At 41.1% G+C, this 26,075-nt stretch overlaps 1 protein-coding gene across 1 annotated transcript in view; it reads right to left on the minus strand.

The window, feature by feature from the left end:
- ATP8A1 (ATPase phospholipid transporting 8A1) overlaps positions 1-25,833 on the minus strand; it is a 267,076-nt gene extending 241,243 nt beyond the window's left edge. The window contains 1 exon segment of the mRNA XM_049790104.1: positions 25,753-25,833. Within this exon segment, the coding sequence (XP_049646061.1) occupies positions 25,753-25,801 (49 nt within the window). The 5' untranslated portion in view covers positions 25,802-25,833.
- Between the last annotated feature and the right edge of the window lie 242 nt (positions 25,834-26,075).

Raw genomic sequence — 26,075 nt, forward strand, 5'->3', positions numbered from 1 at the left:
CTCCATCATCTAGAGATAGGAAATAAGAAACCATACATCTTTATTTGATGACAGGGCATTAATAACTGAAAACCTGAGTATGCTCAAGAATAACTGCAAACACACACACACACACACACACAAACACAAACTGTAGATTTGTGATTCAGTGTTTGGACCAAGGTAAAGAGAGTGAGAAAGACAACTCAGGTGTTCAGGGAGTAGCTATGGCTACCTTTATTTTTGTTGTTGTCTGTTTTGGGGCACACCCATTGGTGCACAAGGGTTATACCTGGATCTGTGCTTAGAAATTACTCATGTCAGGCTGTGGGAACCATATGGGATGCTGGGGACCAAACCTGGGTCGGCTGCATGCAAGGCAAATGCCCTACCCACTGTACTATATCTCTGTTCATTATGACTACCATTTGATTAAGTAACTCTTGTTACTCAACTTCTTTCACAAGATTTCATGATGATAGTGGTTAACCACAGAGATTGATGTGAGAACAGATACATAAAGTTATCAGGCACATACAAAAAGATTTTAATTGCATTTATTGATGAAATAAGAAAGACAGATTGTGGGGAAAAAAAATAGGCACCTATAATCTGATTTCTCTCCAAACTCAGATTACAACCCTTACATGTAACACTAGATATTTATTTTATGCGCCGAGTTTTAACTCCCTTAAACATATTATAAGGTTAATATAAGGAATAAATAATGCATTAACAGCATAGCACAATTCTTTTAAATTTATTCTTGTTACCTACTCCTAGATCACACATCAAAAAGTCTCCATTCTGAAATACCTAAAAAGGAAGAAGCCAACTCCTTACAAATGATTACATACATATACACATTTTTATATAATTGTATAATAAAGCTGTGACCTGTGAATAATCTAGACAAGTACAATGAAAGTAAAATGAATTGCCTGACCACTATAATTTGGGTTTAAAAGTGCATGACTTCTGGGGCTGGAGAGATAGCACAGCAGTAGGGTGTTTGTTTTACATACAGCCAAGGAAGGAGGGACCCTGTTCGATTCCCAGTATCCCATATGGTCGGTCCCCAGAGCTTGCCAGGAGCGATTTCTGAGCGAAGAGCCAGGAGTAACTCCTGAGCACCATCAGGTGTGGCCCGAAAACCAATCAACCAATCAATCAATAAAGTTTTAAAAAAGTGCATGACTTCCTCAATATTGTCATCTGTATAAGGATTGTGCAACAAAAATGTAGGGGTGGCTAGGTAGGAGGGAGAAGAGAACGCCATGCAAAATTATTCTGTTGCCTGGTTATATGGTTCTATCAACACTGAATTTTGTACATTCAACGTTTCTGCAATTATTAGAAAGACTGAAATTAGAATCAGATGATTTTTCTGGATTATTTCCTAAACATATGCAGGAGAGGCCAATGGCAAATCCTTTTTACTCCAACAGCACACAGTAAAGAGTTCATAGTTATTGCTCATGTTTCTTGATCTAGAATGAGTTCATGTCATAGTCAGTTTTGCAATAGTCAAAGAATATAATAAAAGAGTTTTTAACTTAACAGTAAGTTACAAGTTTTCGAAGCAAAAATACAGAATTTAGGTGTGGTTAAAATTAGATAATATCTTGGTAAAAAAAATTAAAAGTATTACCCACAGACCTTCCTTTCTAAAGGCTTATTATTTTGTTATCAGAGGAGAATCATAATAAATGAGAAGTCATCACCTAATGAATGGTTTTACCTCAAATTTCCAAAACAGAGAATTTTGGTTGAATAATTTAAACAACTGTATCTTATTTTATTGATGTTGGTCTCTTACTCTATGCATATTGTTTATTTTCTTAGAAACACAGAAGCAGTTACTAGAGCTCCAAGAACAACTGGAAATCCCATGTTCTGCACTGCTGAAGCACAATTATCTCAAATGTTTGCTTGTGAGTCTAAAAGCAGCTGCTCAGTCAGAGATGACACTATAGACAATGGGGCTTTTTCAAGGCTACGACTGATATATTGCATTTCCAAACATAATTTCAAAAAATAAATCAAACATCTTTGAAAGCATGAAAATGAAGGACTTTATTCTGCAATAGGTCTCATATTTCTTCACACTGACTGCTAGAGCTAACGGTAAATAAAAATTTCAGTTGCATTAGGATAACTATCCTATCCCAGCTGCTGATTCAGGCTCTCCAGAGAAGACAGCAGCTGCTCATTGCAGTTCAGTATCTGCAGCTCCAGAAAATAAATAGCCCTTTGGTTTTCATTGGAGAACTGCCCTACCTTGGCTCAGGCAGGTTTTATTTTTTATTATTATTTTTAGTATTATTTTCTCATTTTATTTATTTATTTTTGTTGGGGAGGGCACACCCGGTGGCGCTCAGGGTTACTCCTGGCTCTATGTTCAGAAATCTCTCCTGGCAGGCTTGGAGGACCATATGGGATGACAGGGATAGAAACCTGGTCTGTCCTGGGTTGGCCACGTGCAAGGCAAACGCCATACCGCTCTGCTATTGCTCTAGCATCTGCTCAGACAATTTGTCTTTGGCCGTAACACCCAGAATACAACCGATCTCATCTGCTCTCAGAAACTAAGGCAGGTCAGGCCTGGTTAGTACATGGATGAGAGTTTTAAGGGAGCTGTCCATTAAAATGGCATGCCCTTTTGATCTAATGGTGGCCTCAAGGCTCCAGGTAAGCTAATCATGGTCAACTGTTGTTGCCCTCTGGACATGTGAAGAGGGAGAGTAAGACAGATTCTCAAGAATCTAGAAGTAATTCCCCATTAGCTAAACTCCTGGGATCATCTTTAATCTTCCTGTATAGATTCTTTGCTTTAACTACTTAAACAATATGTTCTGCTTCTGCATTGTGCCATCGGTGAGAGAGAACAGGAGTTGCTGGGACCACAACCTCTCATGCTCAGGACTTATTCCTGGCATTGTGCTTAGGAGTGATCCCTGGAGGCATTCAGGGAATCACGTGCAGTGGTCTGGTATATGGTATAACTGTGTCTGATATATGCCAAAGTCATCACCTTACCTTCTATACCAGGGGTGGCGAACACGTGGCTCTAGAGCCGCATGCGGCTCCAGGCCAAAATGAATGCGGCTCTTTGCCTCTTATGTGTTTAATATATTATTGTAAAAAAAAATTATATGCTTTTGTGTCAGTGTTTGTCTATTTGGGCAGGTCACTGCGTAGTGTGGCTCTCTGACTCTGACAGTTTAAAATTTTGGCTCTTTGTGTCGAACTTGTTCGCCACCCCTGTTCTATACTATCTTTGGCCCCCTGCACTGTGGAATTTAGTAAAGGCATATCAGTCCTCTGCTGGAAACCAAATACTATGCCAAAGTATGTTAACATAGGTAGGTAGACACTCTACTTGGACTACACAATTAGTTGCCTTTTGTATTTTTCATGAAATGATGACCTGGAACAACCCAGTCTTACCAGGTACCTTTTTACTCAATCAGTTCTCTGATGTAACAGCTGTCTCAAGCAACCGGTATGCTATAGGATAACTTTAGCGTCTTAGCCTAAGGAACTTTTCCAACAGCCAAAGAACTTGCTGTATCCCTCACTTCTTTGCTCTTATTCATGCAACTGTGGTATGGCTCATTACCTTCAAAGTTAAATTAACCATCAAAGTTATAAAAAAATGTTGTAACAAAGACCGTCTACATATTCTTGTGATATATAACATGATAACTTACTTCAAAAGAAAATATGCTGGAGCTGGAGAAATAGCATGGAGGTAGGGCGTTTGCCTTTCATGCAGAAGGTCATTGGTTCAAATACCAGCATCCCATATGGCACCCTGTGCCTACCAGGAGCAATTTCTGAGCGTGGAGCCAGGAGTAACCCCTAAGTACTGCCGGGTATGACCCAAAAACCAAAAAAAAATATGTTTTTCATTTTAGAAAGAATAATTTCTTGAAAATAATTTGCAAAATGAGAAAGGAAAAAAAACTACTCAGCTCATACAGAGATCTATTAAAGTCAGAAAGCAATGATAACCAGAGTTTGGACAATATTTAGAAATTCAGTCCAACCTAGCTCTAAACCATGTTTCCAAATTTATTTGACCTATTGACTCCATTTCAGAAAAAATACTACTCTTTTGGTTCCCGTCTCCAAATCTAACCTTGTGTAAACAAACAATCTAGCACCTCTAAATTGTACCTGAAGCTGCAGCAGCCCCCTTGGATCATTCGAGCTCCTCTGGCAGATAGTATCACCTTCTTTGGGAAGTACTATTCAAGCCTTTATTGTAGCACTCCTGATATTACTTAAGGCTCACTGCTGGCTGTATCCTCAAGAACCATTCCTGAGGTGCCATATGTGGTGGTGGGATCAAACAGGGATCGCATACATGTAAGACAAGAGTCTTAACTCCTGTGCTATCTTTTAAGCTCCTGCTCTAAAACATTAACACTAATATAGCAGTTTATTCACTCATTCAATGTCTCCTGAACTCTTCCCCCAACTCTATTTCTCCTCTTCTGATAGACTTTGATCTCAATAGTTTTCCCCACTATGACCTCTCCTATCCTGTGGTCTTATTAGATTAGATGTCACTAAAATGTCAGAGCATCTTACTTGATCATTCTTCAATTAAGTGTCACCTGCAAATTTGCAACATTAGTCTTTTTAGACAGAGACACTTGGGTATGCAAAAATTAAAAATAACACCAGATGCAACAGATGTACCTAACAAACACAGCATAAGACAGTCTTAAGAGCCCAAATGAGTCTACCAAGTGGATAAATCTGGAAAGTAACTAAAATGTAGGGAAGTGACAGATGACTTTAAAGGAAGAACTTATATGTGATAATTACTAAGCTTTCTATCTTACTATTCTATCTTACATAAAATTCCTGGAATTTTATGGTCTCAGCATCTATCGTGATATCCTAGATATATTTCCCTATTATAATCTGTTATTACCATAATGGTAAATAATATTTTTTCTTTAAGTCTTGTGAGAATAGATCTAAAAATAACCAAGTGTGAAACTCATCAACAGCTTTTCTTATCTAAAACAGGAAAAAAATATAGCTTGCTCTTCCTACACCCAGGCTGACTTGCAGCAAGTTCCAAAAATAGTACTTTAGACTGTGTGTGTTCAACTCCAAAAGGGTTCCTGACTGAGAGAAGAAAAGCTACTATCCTCTGTAGTATTATGTCAAGATTTGCGGTGTGCCCAGTGTACGCCTCACTCATAGAAAGCAGTTTCCTTGACTGCCAGCCTTGAATAGTGACTTAGAAAACAATCACCTCATGCATGCAGAACACTTGAAAATAATTATAGAAGCTTTTATTAATGCAAAACAGAGCTAGCAGATCAAAGCACAATGCAGAATGAAAGAAATTCCATGATGTCCATCTCAAGGATGCCTTGGTCAAACAGAAGCACTAACAGCTATGTTAGTGAGAGAAACTTAAAAATGGACTCGGAAGAAGACTGCATTAGTAATGAGGGATTCCAACTCCACATATCTACAAGCATCAGCTAGAAGTCTCACTGCTACACTAACAACACTGGTGTCTTGTCTCAGCATCCAATTTGTCACTGAGAAGGGATAGGTAAGAGGCAAGAGAAGTTGATACTGTGAAATAAATTTTAAACATTTCAAGAGGGATAAAGTAGCAATGATACCCACAGGAAGCAGCAATGTACCAGAGTAGTTCTGATAGAGTGGGGAAGACCAGAGTATGACCGAGGAGTGCTTTTTTGACTTTAGAAATACACATCAAGTTCTCAAGATATCCAAAAGGAGAAAGAAGGCAAGAAGACTAACACTGACTAATGGTGAAATGTCCTAACAAATGGGAAAAGAAATCATAATCAGCTATCACTGCTGCCATGTAAGTCCTTAAACAGGAAAATGAAAAACCAGAAGTTCATGGGAAAGGATAGAAACTGGTTCACATGTTCAATAATTAAAAGAGGAATGTAGTTTTCATTTACTTTTAATTTCTTTATTTTTTAGCTTTTGGCCTACATTTATCACCAGTCAGGACTTACTCCTGGCTCTGTGCTCAGGGATCACTCACTCCTGGTCAGGGGCTGAGGCAGTATGTGGTACCAGGGGTCTAATCCAGGTCTACTTCATGCAAGGCAAATGCCCTACCCACTTGCTGTACTCACTCTAGCCCAAAAAGTTTTTTTAAATAACTTAGATGCTATCAAATACCTCCCCTCCCCATTTTGAAAAATAAAAAATTGATGGGCTAGGTCTGCCATTTATTCATAATTGAGCTTCAGTCATACAATGTCCATCCCTTCATCTGTGCACATTTCCCACCACCAATGTTCCCAGTTTCTTCCTGCCCTCCCTCTGCCTGTATCTATAACACGTTTTCTCTCTCCCTCTCTTTTTCCTCTCTATCTCTTTCACATGTATGTGATGAGTGTTCACTTATTTCTGGTGCTCACTGGCACCATACATTTGGCTGTGCTGAGAGGCTAGGCTCCAGACTCCCAGCTGCAGTGCTCACATGTGCTCATCAGAAGGGGCACTTAGTGAGTGTGGTGCTTTCTGGGGGTTTCTGTGGGGCTCTGACAACATACTTTGCTACGGTATACTCTCCTGGACAGCCCTGAGACAGTGCTCAGATCATGTGGCAGCACCCAGAGTGGAATAAGAGAACTAAGGCTTGTCAGACAAGCTACTGAGCTATCCCAGGGGCTACTATAGATCAGTTCTATGTGGTTGGACTTTGTAAAAATGTGTTAGCAACAGCACTCAACTATCTATATACTGGCAACAATATTCAACTATTTCTGATATTAATAAAGATTTAGCAGTGTGTCCCCCCTTCTTATTTTTCAAAATTGTTCATGACTGAGTTTCAGTCATACAATGTTCTAACACCCAGCCCTTCACCAATGCACATTTCCCACCACCAATTACCCCATTTCCCTCATACTCTCATCTGTCTCTATGGGTTACATTTTGAATCCCGTTAATGGAGTAGAGCATTGTTTGGAAAGTGGTGTTTCATACAGAGGATGACAACTTAAGAGATTAGAGTGTGACAAGAAGATAGCAGAATAGTTAGATACATACTATGCATGCACCTAATCTGGGAGGATTTGGGGCACAGAATGGTTATCTGAACATACCAAGAAGCAGCCTGGAGCTGCATCACATCTTTGGGTCCTTGCATTGAACCAAGGCCTGGTTGAACGAGAACTGCCAATAAGGCCCCTGGATCTTCTGAGTACAAGTTAGGTACCCCCCTTACTACTCCCCTCACTAATAAAAAGAAAGAGATATTAGAAATTAAAAAAGGGCCCGGAGAGGTAGCACAGCGGTGTTTGCCTTGCAAGCAGCTGATCCAGGACCAAAGGTGGTTGGTTCGAATCCCGGTGTCCCATAGGGTCCCCCGTGCCTGCCAGGAGCTATTTCTGAGCAGACAGCCAGGAGGAACCCCGGGTGTGGCCCAAAAAACAAACAAAAACAAACAAACAAACAAACAAATTAAAAAAAAATTCTCTCCTGTGAAAAAGTTTCTCTGAATTACTAAAGTCACAATTATACCACTAGCCAGTAAGTATGAGGTCAAGATCAGTCAATTTTCAGCATAGATAATAAAAAAGCCCCACACTTGCAAGGCAACCCCTTTCCTTTCTTAAAATAAGAGCCATTTTTGGGGCCTAAGCGATAGCACAGTGGATAAGGTACTAGAGGTTTGATCCTCCACATTCTTTTCTTTTTTTTCCTTCTTTCTTTTTTTTTTTTTTTTTTTTTTTTTGGTTTTTGATTTTTGGATCACACCTGGCAGCTCTCAGGGGTTACTCTTAGCTCTATGCTCAGAAATCACCCCTGGCAGGCACAGGGGACCATATGGGATGCCAGCATTGTAACCACCAACTTTCTGCATGAATGGCAAAATGCCTTATCTCCAGGCTATCTCTCCGGCCCTGATCCTCCACATTCTGTATGGTCCCCCAAGCTTGCCAGGAGTGATTTCTGAGCACAGAATCAAAAGAAACCCCAGAGCATCAACAGATGTGACAACTAAATAAAATCTAAAAAAAAAAAAATAAAGGCCAAAAAGCCTTTTTTGTTTTGTTTTAGATAATAAGCCCTAACTGGCTGTGCTCAATGCTTACATTAAGCCCTCTGCTCAGGAAACACTTTTGGTGGTGCTTGGGGAACAATATAGAGTTCTAGGAATCAGTCATATGCAAGGCAAATTTCTGTCCCCTTGTACTATCTCTCTGGCCCTTTACACTGGAATTTTGATGGCAGGTGCAGTGAGACTTCTTTATTTAGAGAACCATTAAGCTGTACTTACCCATAAATCAATGACAAATCAATTATATTTGATAAAAAAAAAAAGAGAAAGAAAAGAAGGAAAGTAGATAGCTCAGCATCTGAATTTCTACTAGACTTTCCCCTTTGCCCAATTAGGAAACTAAGGCACAGAATTTCATAAATATGAATGAAGGTAGAGTGTCAAACAGCTGGTAAACAGTCACAATGAATACAGATAGTGGGGAAACTCTCCTTTGTTTGTCCCCATACAAAAGCTCTCCAAGCACCCCTGGCTCGGACTCATTCCCTACTCTTAGCTCTGGGTGTCAGGACCAAGAACGGTACTAGAGAGGGGTGGGGTAGAATATATATAGCTCAGAGGTCAGGGGTCCATGCCTTGCATACATAAGGTCCTGAGTTAGAACCTTAGCACCGCATTGTCCCCTTGAGTACCACTACCTATAATACTGGAAATCCTAGCACCTCTGGATCTTAGCATTGAATTGTCCAATCAGGTGGCATCCAGCTTCTCAGAATACTGCTTATGAGGCCCCCAAAATTAAATAAATTAGGGACCAGAGAGATAATAGAGTTTAATGTACTTGCATGTACGCAGTCGATTCTAGTTCAATTCCCAGTAACACATAATCCCCAAGCATCATCAAATGTACTGGAAACCCCTGAACACTGCCTGAACTTATTAGGTCTGAGTCATCCCTGACACTGCAGGGACTGAGTAGCACCACATCCTTAAGCTCGTGAATTAAATTGCTTCATGACTGGCTAAGAATCACCAAGAGTGGCCTCCAAATCCTCTGAGCCCTGCTTGGGAGACCCCACCGATAGCAATAGCAGCCAATTAATTGTAACAGTATTCCCAAACACACCCAACAGCCTACTGAATTCTACCAAATGGGCACATTCTACTTTGGGATAATGGAGAAAACTCTATGATTCTCTCCAATTCTGGAAGCCCATTGTCTTATCTTTTTAAAAATGTTTAACATGTAGTCTCTGACGGACATCAGTCAGTCACACAGTGTTGCCCACGGGCAGGTTTCATTGTCTTGCAGATGAGTCTTATTGAATAAATTGACAAAAGTGCAGACAGGTGATGGTAAGACTGGTGTTGGAACACTGTATGACCCAGAATTCTATTATAGTGTTATAAATCACAATACCTTCAATTAAAAAAATAATAGTATGTCTTAAAAATGCTTGTAGTATAATTAACCACACTATGTCAGACGTGATGCAGTGAAAGACCTAGTTGCATTATAGTTCTGAATGAACCCCACTTTAAAATAAACTGAAAGGGAGCCAGAAAGATAGTACAAGGGAGTAAGGTCTTGCATGAGGCTGAACTGGATTCTAACCCCAGCACCCTGTAGTTTCCCAAGTACTAATATGGGTGAACATGGTTCAGAGTCAGGAGTAAGCCCTGAATGTGCCCCCAAAAAACTACTCCCCCAAAATATAAACTAATAAGCAACCATGAAGTTATTTAAATTATTACAACTTTCATTGTTAGAGTGATTTGTGCATTTTATAAAATAAAAGAACTGGACTGATCATATAGGGTTTCAGGGGCTTGCCTTACATCCCACTGGCCCCAGTTTAAATGCCCAATACTACATATAGCTCCAAACACCTCCAGGCCATAACGAGCTTCTGAATACCACCAAGTGTGACCCCACCTTCCCCTCAAATAAAGATAAAATAAAATCAGACAAACACATGACTGGTTCCAATAGACTTGTCCCGATTTTATTTAGAGTAACACCCAAATAACAACATTTTGCTGCTTATTCTCAGAATGACTCAGCCTAGCTTGAAGGGCACCTGCTTCTTACCTTCATTGTGACCTTAAAAGAGAGAGAAAAAAAATAAACCTCACTTTTATTTTTAAGCAAGTCTCAACCATCTGAATGCCCTGTGATGGAATAAGTCTACCTGCCCATTATGACTCAGGTGCAGGAGGCAGTGCCACACACAAGCGCTGACCAGAAGCCACATTCCACGGACCCAGGAGAGCAGTGAGGAGAAGACATGATGCTCTATCTATGGATGACAAGTAGGGTCATAATCTGACCTGTACAATATCTAGCAAGTAAGCTAGATACATAGGAAACCAGAAAAAAAAAAGTGCTGGGAAAAATGATTCCGATGTGCACAGAGGCCTCAGAGAATGAATGGGTGTGGCACTGGGATGGCTTGTGGACACTTGTGGGCAGATGAGGGAACCCAACTGGACTGGTTAGGCAGGGCAGTTCAAAGGAGACTTCTGCATGAAAGCAATCGAGGCCTGGTTGTCTTCAATTGCCAACTTGTGGCTGAAAGGGAGTGCAGGTTAGTGAAAGAAAGCCCCACTAAACAAATTCAATCAGGCTATGAGAATAACAGCTGATGGCTCCAGACTTAAAAGACCCAGCATAATACTTAGTGACATTAAAGCAAGACACCTACACATTGCTATCATTGCTATCAGCCCTGCTCAATTCACAGGTAGAACAAGATGAGGAAGCATTGAACAACTGCTCCAAGAAGCTTTTCACCTTTTAATAAAATTCATCCAGTGCAGAGCCTATTAATACCCGTGGACCTCCAGAGGCTACCATCACTAGCAACAATGAGGAGATCAGCTCCTTAGATGTATGTGCGCATAGCTGAGGCCAGGGCTGAGCATGCTATCACAGGCCACTGGAGAGAATAAGAAGTTGCTGTAATATTTCAAAACCGTTCCAACATTTGAACATCCAACACTGGAGCAGTTTTTTTTTTTTTCTCCATTGTTCGCCAAATGCACAGGCAAGCAGCATTTGTGAGCAACTGATTTAGTGCAAGAGATTTCATCTCATTTCCTCATTCTGAAGAACAAGCAGCATAGACTGACTAACTCTGAGAACCAAAAAGAGCATAATGAGGCCATGAAAGACAGTTCTCATCAATTTTACTTGTGGAACCAAAAAATCCCATGATAGAATTAGCCACACAAAGGAAGTGTATGACCCCTGGATGTTTGAAAACCATAGCAATGGGAAACAGACACTAAAACTAATGGGAGAGGAAGAAGATAAGATTCATCTTTTAAGCATCAATGCAAGGTTCCTCATGGAGAACAAAAAATTTACTGACATAGCTTGGCACTGGTATATCCTGTTATGTTTGTTTGAGATACAAGGGATCATTCAGTCCTTCATCACTGTCATTTCTAACTTTGTAATAAGTAGCATCCATATTTGGGGCCCAGAGCCCCAAACAGCCATCTTTCCTCAACTCTTTTGCTTCAAGAGTATGTACATCCTGGCCAGCAAAAAATTCATTAGATCTACCGTCAAATGATATCCTGAAAGATCACTCCCATCATGATTTCTGCCTTCAAGTTTCATTTCTCCTTGATTCAACTTCATCCCCAAGATGAAATCAGAACACCAGGGCCTTGGATGTTGAATACACTTAGAATACAGCTCAGCAGTCTATGTGAATGCACCACACAACATTCAGATGATTTATGGGCAAGTGTCATCATTTTCCATAGGACACCATGCATCTCAGAAAGACTAAGTGATTAAGTGACTTGTCCATGACCAAATGGGCACTTGCCAAGACAAGACAAGTTATATAGCCCATCAGGACCATCAGGAGTCACAAGAGCTTCCTTTCATTTTCTCTCAAAACAACTCCTTACAAGGCAGCATTCTCCTTCACAGGTGCCACTGAGACAGAGGCAGCACTGGATGATTTAAGGATTCAAATTTTGGAGTGTCAACAAGTATTTCTTTTGGTGGTTGCTATGTTATTTAGTCTGGTACCAACTAGATTAAAGGTATATGAAGTAGAAATAATAAAGATGTTGATTCTAAAGACTGGGAAATAACTCAAAGGGCTGAAGTGTAGGCCTCTTATGTAAGGCCAAGGGTTCAATTCCCAGCACCAAATGGCTCTCTGAGCACAGCACTATGTGAAGAATCCTGACCCTAGATGCCCCGAATACTGCAGCACCTGGAAGCACCATTTAGGACTAGCACTGAGCCATTTGGCCAGTTTGATCAAGCATTTTCAGGAGTGGCCTTTTGGTCCCTAAGCATTGTAATTCTAGCATTTTGTATAAATTTAAAAAATATTTATTTTTAGTTTCTGTGCCACTTCCAACTGTGTTCAGGGCTTATTCCTAGTTCTGTGCTCAGGGATCACTTCTGGTGGTACACAGGGGACCTTAAATGGTTCTGTGAATTAAATAAGGGTTGGCCATATACAAGGCTAACAGCCTACTCCACTGTAATATTTTTTCAACCCCACTGAAAAAGACTCACTAAAATATAAAAATATATTTATCATTAAGGAAGATAGTAATTTAGAATAAAGACTGTGATACTCAGAATAAAATAAAAACATCCATGACAATAGATCATCAACTCTAAGGATCAATTCCACAGGGAAGAAACTAATCAGATCAAGGGAGAGGCAGCTTGGCACCTGGGGAAATTAAGAGGCTTCTTTCTCCCCTTTGCTAATTATGTGCACTAGAAAGTCAACAAAAGGCCAATACATGAAATCATTCTTTCGTTTAACTTGAAACAAAAAGACAAGTCTAAGTAGCCATCTGGGGTTAAACTTAGCCAAGGATTTGGAACTTCCCTCCCCAGATCAAATCCTGACTTTTCAAAATGATGTCTGAATACACTAGCAAGTGTGTCACATTGGCATTTAAAATGTGAAGCCCATCTCCTCCAGATACAAAAGGACAGAAAAATTCAAAATTATGAACCAACCACAGAAAGACTGGATACAATACAGTAAGCCCAAGGAGCTGCAGAGCTTGTTTTCTCCAAATTGAAATAATAATCCTGGTTATCTTGAGCCTGGCAACCAGCAGTGACCCACAAGGTCAAAAGGAAGCCCATGCTGGCTAAAGGAAGCACTCTGAAAACTTTCCTAGAGAAATGAGGGAAGGCAAGAAATTGCAGCCTGTGGCTAGTTTTGTTCCCACACTGATGTGTAAAAGAGATTATTACAAACGGAAAGAAAAAATTTGTAAATTGCTATTGAAGTTGAGAAGACTTTTTGACTCCAAGGTATTATTTTCAGATGCATATGACACATATGTAGGAAAATCAAGAGGTTACTGCAACTTATTAAAAGTAAGCAAATTAGTTGAAAAACTAGTACTGGCATTGCAGAAGTACTCTTATTCCTCAAGTTCTCAGAGCAGACATAGCATCAGCCAAAAATAACTATGTTTACTAAATGTTTGGTTGTACTGAAGTGAATGTTGAAATCAGAATTTTATTTTTACTTTTATTTTTTTTTTGGTGCTAGGGATCAAACCCACGGTCTCATGCATACAAGAAAAGTGCTCCCTTCTTTGATTATCACCCCTAGCCCTCCATCCAGAATTTTAAAGAATTCTTTTTTAATTTTCCAAAGCTAATAATACTCAACTAATCATCATAAGAATTTTACCACTTATTCCTTAGAAGGAAAATTAAAAGGAGTATAATTAGATCATGAGTAACTGGGCAATGAACAAAAATATTACCCTAAGTCCAGGTTTCTTGACTAGCAAATGCATATGATTTTATACAACCTACTTTTTCTCTGCAAGCAACTAATTCAAGGATCTTCACAGGAGTTTCAGCACTGCTGTACATTAAAGTCACAGAGGAGACAACATAGTTATGCTTGGCCATACGCCCATTGAATTAGACTGACTTATTCCACTGGTCTGGGATAGTCCTGGCATCAGGAGAGATGGAAGAAAACCCCCCTGGGATTCACTGTGCAGCAGGGACAGAGCATCGTCCAGGTACACAGATGGCTGTTAAACAATAACATGCAAAAACCTGGTCCACAGGGGACTTTGCATTAAAGGTGCCAGACAGTCATTCCTCCTCAAGCCACTCTTGGTTGTGGAAAGTTACAAAACTTGAGTAGACCCAACTGATAACCTTAATCACAAACATTTTGACATCAATAGCAGAGTGAAAAAGTCAGAACAAGAAACATAATAAAGCACAGAGGCCCTTTTCTTGCATGCTGTTGACCCAGGTTAGATCCTGGGTAACACATATTATCCATGAGCACTGTCTAAACACATAAGCCACCATGAGGAGTTGGTCTAACCACACCAAAAGGATAGAATGGTATATTAAATTTGGGTACAAGATAGGCAGATATTTGTTTCATTTCTTTGGTCAGAAACATAACCTGGCTTGGGTATTTAAAAAATGAGTGCAAAAGATTAGTGAAAACTGGAAAAAGTCAGTTACTCACAGCTTTAGGATGGCAATACAATGGAAACAGAGAATAAGATAGGAGTGTGTGTTGATCTCACAACCAAAGATCTCCAAAAAAGAGGCCATAAGCTTGTGCTGAAAAACAAATGTGGGGAAGGTTTAAATAATGGGTCCAGAACCCTTGATAACCCTGGTTCGACATGAACATTGCTCCCAACCTACAGAGCCTCTGAGTTCAGAGCCTATGCCAGAGGCAGAGTTCAAGGCTTCCTTTCCTAGGAGCTCAGTGAGTTGCTGATCATGGGATGGTTCTAAGACCCTCCAAAGAGCTCCTCAGATGCCTCCAACCTCTAAGGTTTACAGAATGGGGCAGGACTGAGTCTACCTGTGACTAAGGGCTGCTGATGCTGGATGGAGATTGTCTCTGCACCAAGGTAGTTTTACTTTAGAGGTACAGTTAACTACAGCAGGGACAAAGTCTGCTGTCAGAAAACCTCCTCTTTGATTCAGCTCTGTGACAATAAATATGCTTGTTTTCATTACAAGTCAAACTTGTCCTGTTAATAGGTCTAGACCATTCAAGTGTTTTTCTGCTCTAGAACCCAAAATGCGGCCTTCCTAAGGAACAGTCTTTGTCCAAACTGTTATGGGACCCACTCAATTCTATTCAGCTCAGCCTCAGATGGATCAAGATCCATCATCTTCAAAAATGGCCAACATGAAATAACAAAAAAGGCCTGGTTTCAGACGTGCTCCTCCCTTTCCCAGTTAGCTGTGAAACAATCCATAAAAGCCTGGCTCTATAAAAGTAATGGTAGCGTGCAGCAGAACCAGACTACTCAAAGTTACTAGCTCCATACACACATTTCATATTAACATATATCACTTTATTTAATTTACTAAGGAGTGAGGGGAGGGGCATACTGATGGATATGCAGGGTCTATTTGAAGCTGTGTTCAGGTGATGTTGGTGAACCATCTGTGGTGCTGGAGATCAAACCAGGCTCAAAATACAAAAATGTATTCTCTCAAAATTACATGTTAACTTCTTAAAATAGAACCAAAAATTTACAGGATTGTATTGAAGTGAAAAATATAAAAATAAAACAAAAATTTAAGAAAAAACTGAGGGGCTGGCGAGGTGGCGCTAGAGGTAAGGTGTCTGTCTTGCAAGCGCTAGCCAAGGAAGGACCTAAGTTAGATTCCCCCCCCCCCCCCTGTGTCCCATATGGTCCTCCCAAGCCAGGGGCAATTTCTGAATGCAGGAGTAATCCCTGAGCATCAAACGGGTGTGGCCCAAAAAAACCAAAAAAAAAAAAAAAGGAAAGAAAAAAACTGAAAGATAATGCATCATAAAAATTAATTTATGCTAGAGGGACCAGAGAGATCATATACCAGATGAAGTGCTTGCCTTGCATGTTGTCAATCCCAGTTTGAGCTCCAACAATGTATATGGTCCCCTGAGCATCACCAGAAGTGAATCCTAGAGTGGAATCAGGAGTGATTCCTGAGAGCACAGCCAAGAGAAATCTCTGAACTCTGAATAGTATGGCATACGGCCATACAAATAAAAAGAAAAATTAAAAAAAAAAAACAACAAAAACATGAAATAGTGCAGTGAGTAAGGTATTTGCCTGGCATGAGGCTAAAAAAGGTTCAATCCCTGGTATCCCATATGGTCTCCCAAGCCTTCCAGGAGTGATTGCTGAGTGCAGAGCCAGGAGTACCCTCTGAGCACCATTGGGAATGATCCCAAAACAAAAATAAACAAATAATTAACACATAAAATCACCTAAGTGCCCACTCACACCTCTGTAAATTATTCTCCTGATATAAAAATGCTAAACTGCTGCCATAGCATTCATGATCCAGGCATGCAGCAAATAACTGTTGAGATGTGGGAGTTCACTGCTTTAAGCACTGAAAATACCGAGTATCAGAGGACAAAAATTCCTTTCCATGGAAAAAAATGTCACATGATAAAAACTTCCAGTGATAAAATACATAAATTTTGGAGACATAATGTGCAGCATGGTGACTATAAGTAAATTATACTGAAATTTGCTGGAATCTGAAAAGTTCTCATCATAGAAAAATTTTATTATTATTCTGAAGAACATATATATCAAGTCACTGTTCAATACACTTTGAAATATGATAATGCTATGTGTTAGTTATAGCTCTATAAATCTGGAAAATACATCTTTAAAAACTCCCATCCTGGGGTCCCAAGCCTTCCCCCTCCTTCTCCCCAGATCTAGGGAGGGAAGGGCACAGGGTGTAGGGTGGGGGCAGATCCCGGCTTCCTGCTTTCTGTCCATCCTCCTTTGAGCTGGAGGCTAGCTCTAGCTGGCATGGGGTTTGGGGAGACGCTATATGGAAGGCCTTCTCCCTAACTTGGGTGCGCTGGGAGCCTTGATAGGCCCCCAGCCTTCCCCTCTTCTGCCCCCGAGCTCCAGGCCTTCTGGGGTGGCAGCCCAGGAGGCCAGAAATGGTGGGTCCTAACTTGGGGTGTGCTGAGTTTTGCTCAGTTGCACTAAATTTGTCACTGGCAATTTCTGACCTATCTACATACAGAAAACCGCGCGGGGGCGCTGCATATATTAAGAGTACTCCTTATCCTTATGTTAAGTTTTGCGAATCCAGAATGTCCATTTTGTATTCTGACCTTTCCCACACCCTTACAAAACTCATTTTTACTCCTTAACTCTCTCACCCCCCCCCAAACATCACTAACCCACATTACTCTTTTTAACTTCAGTACTACACAATCCTAATCACTGACCAAAGCCATGCAATGTGTGTAACAATCCCAAACTGTTTCAAAAGACATAAAATTGAAAAGGTATTTCTTTCGAATATTTTGTATTTTTCTCTGACAGCTATAAGTCTTACTAAATATTCCCTTATACAGTGATGATTCTAACCACTTTTTATCTTCCCTTTATGAGCTGTTCAACAAGGAATTTTGGTGAAAGAGTCCCCCAGTTTAATGCTTATGATTGAACAATGTCATGGGGATTGTTGGATTTGTTCTTACGGCCCCCATATGCGCCAATAACGCCACTTGGCATTGCTTCTTTTTTGCATAGGCACATTAAAATGGGAAAATACTATACATACAAGTAAGATCCTATCTAATAGAGATTGGAACACACAAATCTTGTAGTGCAAAGGGACCTTACACCCTGAACATTGACATAACGACCTGGCACAGGCCTCAGAAGAAAGGGCGTTTTTCATTCACCCCTGAACCAGGGAAGACATCCACAAAACATCCAGGTTTGTCTATAACATCACCTGGAAGCAAACCTCTACCATGGAAGACCCTACCACTGCTCAGATATCGACCTGCTCAAGAGACTTCCCTTAACACTGAGAAGACTTAACAACAACAACGACCTGCTTACAGGACAGGGCTTCCTGCATTACCCTTTAATTGGGAGGTGAAACGAGAGGACACTCCACACCCTGACTTCAATGTAGGATATGCAGATTCCAGGATCTTTAATACAGAAACATGATACCAACAACAGAGACTGTGTGAAAAATAGAAGTGTGTTGGCACTACAGACAATGTCTTGGATTGGACGATCTAGCTTGCCTGGAGCCTAGAGTTGGTCTTATGCCAGGAAACTTCAGGGGTAGGGTCTCTTTGTATTTAGGACAAGGTTATACCCCTCATATTTTGGTGGGCCTATGCAAACAACAATTGCCACTCCAACACCGTTTTTACTGTACTCCTTTGACTCTAATCCTAAAAAAAAACTTAAAATTTGAGGTTAATTTAAGCTAATATGCATGCACATGGAAATGTACAAAATACTATGCCTCTAATGTTTAAGGAGTTACGTAAGTTTTATGGCTTTAGATTGCCTTGTTGCTGTTAAGAAATATTATAATGTGTTACAATCTGGGGACTTGAGGGGCAAAGTAATTGTACATGGATTCTGTTTTATTTATCTTAATGTTCCTTGGCTGAAAGTTCAAAGTTAAGATATCAGCAAGGGGACTACTTCTGAGAACTATGTTATGGGTGATTGTCCTTCCACTGTAACTTTACCTTGTCCTCTTTCTTGGCATCTTTGTTCTCATAATTAAAAATTTTAAAAAAAGATAAATAAAAAAATAAAATAAAATAAAACATATTACAGAAAAAACTCCCATCCTTTGTAGAGTTTACATGAATATTTATAAAAAGAATATGCATAAACATTAAGTGGGAAAATGATTTAAAATAACAAGATATGATCTTAGTGCTCTTCATAAATAAATGTATGTATTTTCTTGGAAAAAATTTAGAAAAAGTGTATTTTAAAATGCTAGCAGGATTTATATTTGGATACATGAATTGGGAGTAATTTTAACATCTTCTTGTACCTTTCTGCAGCGAAGTTTTGCAATGAGCAGATGTTACTTCATGATTTAATATATGCATATATGTTATTATATTTGCATTAGTAAGGACTAAAGGGAAGCTGACTCCATTACACATCCCATCACTCTATCCCATGAATAAGAATGTAAGAGTGATAAATCAATTCATCAAGAAAGTTGGGGTGTGGGTATTTATATGCAGAGTAGAGAGCAATAAACAGAGCACCCACAAATTACTCCTTTGGTACTAAAGTTTCAGTAACAGAGTATCAAATAGGTTGGAGAATCCCATTTCATTCAACCATTAGTAGGCACCTACCAAGCGCCAGGTTCCTAATCAGAGCAATGCTTCAGATAAGAAAACAGAAAAACATCTCTGCCTCCAAGGAGCTTACTATGTAAGGAAGGAAAAGAGTGAAAAAGTCCAGCTCCAGTGAGAAGTGAAGAAGGAAACTTGCCTCTACATTTCTTTTTTTTTTTTTAATTTTTTTTTTTTGAGACCATTGTGCTTTGTGAATTACAAGTCTTTCACAGTTATATTTCAGGCATTTAGTGACAGTGAATCAGGGCCATTTTCACCACCAGTGCTGACCTCCCTCCACCATAGTTCTCCCACACGCATCCAGTACCTCCACCCCTAGCTCCCAGGACTACCAGTGAAACAGGTCCATTTTGTGTTTAGCTTGTTATAGTTTGGGTCTCTTGATTCTACTGTAATTGACTTTGGCGTGGGTATTTAGATCTGACCATTATTTCCTTTTTTTTTTTTTTTAATGAAGGCACCATGATTTACAAAGTTTTACATACCTAAATTTCAGGCACACAGTTTTCTAGCACAAATCCTACCACCAGTGTCAACTTTGCTCCTTCTGTATCTCCAGGTTCCCATCTCCTAGACCTAGACACTCAACCTGCTTTCTTGACAGAAAAATTTTAAGTTTGTTGTCATGGTTTGGATCTCCTGCTTTCAGTTGTAAACTTTGGGGTTTGGATGTACAGCTATTCTGCTCTCTGCAGTACCAACGTATCCAAAGCTCTCTCTACTACCAATGTCCATTGCTATTTTCCATCCACTTCTTGCTACTTTTATTTCTTTCCCTCTCTGTCCTTTTCCTTCCTACATTCTGGAGTCAAGGTTGATGGAATCATCCTCTATTTAATTCTCTTTCTAATGCAACTACATAACTGAACCAGGAGAAAAACTTTCTAACCAACTTCAACAGTACAAACTGGCTTCTACATACTTGCCTCTGGCTCAAAGAGAACACAGATTAAACATGATTTTTGAAAAGATATTCTGGCTACAATGCAGGGGGCAAGGTATGTGGCACTGTTGATTAAGAAATTAAAAAAAAAAACAACTGCCACATTCAGTATTTCCTAAATTGCTTTAAGAAAAATGCCAAGAATATGAGGATTCTCAACACTAATTACAGGAAATATGAACTCTGTTCCATACAGGTGGGACAATAAGTCTTTGACTCACCTCTATGTTTCCTTCACGCAACTCACCACACCCATTTGTTCACTCTTGAATTCATCATACCTTTTTGGTTTATTACACAATAATTTGACATACACACCAAAAATAATAAAATAAATTGGCATACAGGAGGCACATAATACATGCTTTTATTTCAGTTTTTATTTCTGTCTTCAGAAATCCATATGCTTTAGCTAGCTAGGATAAAAATAAAGAGAACTAAAATATTTAGCTTTCTGCTTCATGTAATACTATTTTCTGGGAAACATACCTACTATCAGAATATCAGATAATATCTCTGAACTTAAGATTTCCATTAGACCCTTTTCTTTCCAATATCTGACCTCCAAATTTCTAAGAATCTTTAAGACATGACCTTGGATATTCTCCAAGTGATTCAAAATCTGTCTTAAGAGCCCCTTGTATCGACTCTCCTTCTCATTTCCCTTATCTATCCAGAGATTTTCCACCAATCAATCAGGTTAAAAACTGTAAAGCAGAGTGCCCTCAAATCATATTATCACCAGAATAATTTTCAGGTTTATTTAGAATATAGGGACCCACTCTGTTCGCCCCATTCTACCAAAAGATGTACTAAACAGCAAAGCCATGTGCCAGTGCATGAAATTAAGTTTTTAATGAGCAATACCTATGTCATGTAGACATGAAAGTCTGGGACTACTACTTGAGAATCTTGTATTTTCATTTGCCTGAAGCCTTATCCTAGGATAAAATCTAGGATATGACATCTCCGACCTCATTTCCTCATTCTCCTTGCTCTTCCTTGCACACTCTCATCTTATCTTATCTTATCTTATCTTGCATGTGAATCTTTGCTCTGGCTATTACTGTCTGAACACCTTCCCACATACTAATTTCCCCTCCATCTCCTGTAAGCTTGTCAATAGAAGACAAGCATACCCAAGTGATTTAAAATTGCAACCCACCCACTAACATTCTCAATCTTACTGTCTCTTTATTTTTCCCGTATTTTCAATATACTAATTTTTTGCAACCTATTTTTGCTTCCTTCTCAGAAGATAGGCCCTCACTAGACAAAGGCTTTTTCTATTCTATGCACTTGGAAGGGGATTACTTGTGTCATCAGAAAGGGATTTAAAAGATTTACACAGACACAGCTCTGATTCCAGCTTTCCCACTCTCAATGTTCTTGTCCAGAAGTTGATCATTTTGAAGACTCTGCCTGTGGGTAACACCTAGTGGTGCTCATGGGCTACTTCTAGCATGTTACCTGGGGCAAAAGGTCACTCCTAGGATATATAGGGAATCAAGTGGTGCCAAAAAAAATCAAACAAAAGCCTCCTACATGCAAAGAAGGCACTCCAGCCTACCCAGCCTTCTCTCTCTCACCTTTAGACTGTTATCATATTAGCATTATTACTATTATTACAATAGATTATCAATAATCCATTCCTTCTGGCATTACTCCATTATTTATTTTAGGCTTGCTTTTTTTTAACTAAAGGAACACCGTAACGTTATGTAAGTTTCAGGTTTGCTTCATTATAAATCAAAATCTGTACATACTATACTCAGACCCATTTCTGTCTAATTTCATCCTTTACCATACATTTAATCCATTTTATCCAAGTTACTTGACTTACCCCTTCTCTCTTCCAAACATTAAATTGATTGCACATGTCTAAAAGTTTCTTTTTTGTTTTAGTTCATTATAAAACATGTATAAGTGAAATCCTATGCTGTTTTTATTTCTCAAATTTACTTAAGACAGTTCTTTTGGAATATCAATCCTTAACCATGGTTTGGCTAACTAAACCTCTTAAAGATATTATACACTGGGTTATGTTTAAATGAAAAATTTTATTAGATGAACCCTAAGATCCTCTTTGAATATTCTATTCTATATCCAAATGACTCATTGTGGCAGAGATAATATTATATAGTAGTCCTTTATCTATCCAGATCAACAACCTACACCTTCCAAGTTTACTTCTGCTCCTGGCTCATTTCCTTAAGAACATTCTTTAAGAACATTCAAAGAAGCTATGCCTTATTGAATACCCATTTTCCAGTGGGTTATCCCTCCTTCAATGCTCTCGAGCTACTGAAACATATGACAATGCCTTGCAAAACTACCAGTCAGATCTTCAGGGCTGCAGCATCAGCCTTACCTGGTTATGTCAGAAAAACAACTTGAGCTCTGCATGCAGGCCTACTGATTTAGACTCTGATTCTAACAAGAACCCTAAGGGCTTTGTGTGCACTTTTAGTTTAAGAAGCATTTCATAAACATTGATCTCAAATTAGTCCTCAGTGATGAAGACTTGCATGACTAGCCCCATGTCACCCACAGCAAACACAGAACATAATGAATAACAACTCCTTTGAAACTAGCTATTCCGTTAGTTATTTCCTGGTGCCCATTTTAGTTTTACGTTACTTGCATGCAAGAAAGCAATACAGCTGAACAATCTGGAAACAAGGAACCCAGAAACCCATTTGAACCTTTTCAAGGGAGAGATCAGAAACATTCTAGCACCAGTTGAGAATCAGAATTAGTAAGTCAGGAGGGAAGATGATCCAATGTCTCTCTCTCCACACTGAGCATGATTGGTTCAATCTCATTCCTTCCATCCAGTCTGCTTGCTGTCTTCTCACACTCAGAGGCTCAGAGATTCTGCTTCTTCCTATCAGCATTTGCAAGACTGGAGACAGTCACCATTCTCTCTCCAACCGCCTAGCCACCAGTTGTCCTTTCTGCTTCCACCATCAGTCTGGAAGCTTAACCCTCCCATAGGAAGGATAATAACCACAGAGATTCTTCTGGAACCACACCATAAAGTCATAAGTCCGATCCACCTATTAACTGTGTGCTCTTGGGTCAGGAGCTGAGCCTCATCCAATCAGCTGATGCCAAAGGATTTGCAGTGCACTACTTATCCCTTAAGAAGGCAGTGAGAGCTGTCAAACCAGAACATTCCTTAGGACAGAAGAGTTGTGGGTAGAGCAGGCAGTGAGCCACATCATCAGCCCACGGAATCAGTATTTAGGATGTCCTCACCATCATCCCCAGGAAAATGCCATACACAAAATAAACAGAAACGAACCAATGTAGGAAGGCTAATTCACCACCAAGTGCCACAGAGACACTGACAAACTGCTGGATGCACAGAGAATACAAAGGCTCCAGCAGAAGCCGGCCTAGTTTACCTCGGGACTTCCATCCAAATGTGTCACTAAACCAGCCACTCATGGTTCCTTCAATCATCAATTGGGCCTTTCACAGTCTGCAGGCGTGTTTTCAGGTTCCACAAGGTAATTGGGAAGAAAATGTGTCACAATGTGCATGTACCAAGCAAAAACACCACCAGGGCCTCACAATACGAATATAATCTACTCACATGCCACAGGTTTTCCAGGTTTGTTGGTCTTTTCTATCTTCCCCAAATATACGATCCCTCACGCAGGCAGAGCAATCCCAACTAGGACTACTGTAATTTCATAACCTGTCTGGCTCTGTCAGATGGTAAACTAGGGAATTTCATTCATCCTTTAGGAAGTAGGACACAGGACTATGAAATCACCATTTACTATGTATAACTTCTTGCCATCATCTGTTCAAATGTGATCTGAGTCTGTCATATCCTGTGTTTTTCCTGTTACAAATGACTTTCTATGTGTACTGAATTCTTGTGTGGGACAGGGTCAGTTGGCTCTCTTGTATGAAACCCACATCAGAGCAGTTTCATTTAATAGGCCCTAAAGGTGTAATTAGACAGTCCTAGATACTGGAGCCCAGAGTCCCCATTTCTTTTAACTGATACTAGGAAGAGTAAAAGAACAAAACGGCCTGTCTCAAACTCCTGCAACCAATCTGTTTACTTAGCTTCTGTATTTTTTCCTAAAATCTGTCTTATGTTAAAGAAATGGGATGGCAAGTGAGGTGAAAACCAGAGATGATGGAGACAGACTGTCTCAAAAACAAGCCATTCCTCACTTTGCAAGAGTCGAGGGCCACTTTGCAGGAGGAAAAAAAAGAAAAACAAAACCCCGGAGAGATTCAATCTTGGCTTTGCGAGGTTCCGAACCAACACAACTGAGCAAGGGGCTGGCGGCCACGGAACAGAGAAGATGCTCCTGCTAAGGACTTTCATCCAAAGCTTTCTCGCCTCTAACCTGGGGCATTTGTTGCTCAGAGCTGACAAGTGCAACCAATTCAACAGATGGCCCAGGGTGGAGCAAAATCAAAGGCTTCCACCTAGCTCAAAAAGTCTTCGCATAGCATGAAGCAAAAGGGAAAAGTAATAAAAGCCGAAATCTCAGACTCCACAACAGGAGGTGGAAATGCAGAGAGGCGGACTGAGAACCCAGCACCCAACCCGGAAGGAAGACCAGTGAGGCTTAGACAGCCCAGACAGACGTTGTGATCAAAGCTACTGGGAAAGGCAGAGCCGCGAGCCACGCAGGAGTTGAAAACACAGTAGGCGCGGGGGCGGCAGATTTGGGTTGTGGTTAGCAGCGGCCTGGGGCACGGGGCGCAGTCCCCGAAGTCTGTGCTGTGCGCTAGGGGAGAGGTGAGCAGGGCGCGAGTGCTAGGTGACAGCCAGCAAATGGTCCTGCGGCGGTGCAGATGCAGCCCGGGAGGACTCTCCAAGGAGGGGCGTCCAGAGCCTGCAAGTGGATGTGCGGGTGCACAGAAGCACAATGCAGGGAGACAGTCCTCCGGGGTCGGAGCCATCTGGGAGAAGATGTGGGATGGAATGGGCTTCTTTTCCCTGACACACAGGCGCGCGTGCATGCAAACACACACACACACACACACACACACACACACACACACTCACACACACACACTCACACACACCCAATTGCACTATGCAGGGATCATAGCCCTCAGGGGTCAGAAGCAATTCGGGAGAAGATGTGGATGGATCGGGGCTTCTTTTCCCCGACACACACGCGAGTGCATGCATGCATACACACACACACACACACACACACAGGAGCACTATGCAAGGAGCACAGTTATCTGGGGTCGTCGCAATCTGGGAGAAGATGTGAGATGGGGCTTCTTTTCCCCGACACACACGCGCGTGTATGCAAACACACAAACACACAGGAGCATTATGCAGGGAGCACAGCCCACCGGGATCCGAAGCAATGTGGGAGAAAAGGTGGGCGGGATAGATGGGGCTTCTTTTCCTCGACACACGCGCGCGTGCATGCATGCACACACTGGAGCACTACGCAGGGAACACGGTCGTCTGGGGTCGGAGCCATCTGGATGGAAGATGTGGGATGGATGGGGCTCCTTTTCACACACACACACACACACACACACACACACACACACACACACACACACACACACGACCCCAACCTAGAAACTCCCTGCAGCCGCCGCCGCCGCCACTCTCCCTCACTCACCCTCGGCCCGGGAGCGGATCTCCGACACGGTCCTCCGCATGGTAGGCATCGCGGCCGCTGCAGGTGTCTCTCCAGCCGGGCCGGGCCGGGACGGGACGGGACTCCCTCTGCTGCACCTGTCACCGCCCACGCGCGGCAGGCCCAGCAGCCGCCCGAGCTCCGGCCGCCTTCCCCGGGCAAGAGGAGGAAGCGGGCGCGAAAGGCGGCGGCGACCGCAGCGCCCGCCGAGCTCTTCCTGCAGCTGCGGAGGGAGGAGACGGGCCGGCGAGGCGAGAGGCGGAGCTCCACACCCGCGTCTCAGCTCGGGAGGCTGAGGGGAACGC

Source organism: Suncus etruscus, chromosome 16 (assembly GCF_024139225.1).
Source record: "Suncus etruscus isolate mSunEtr1 chromosome 16, mSunEtr1.pri.cur, whole genome shotgun sequence".
Lineage (NCBI taxonomy): Eukaryota > Metazoa > Chordata > Mammalia > Eulipotyphla > Soricidae > Suncus > Suncus etruscus.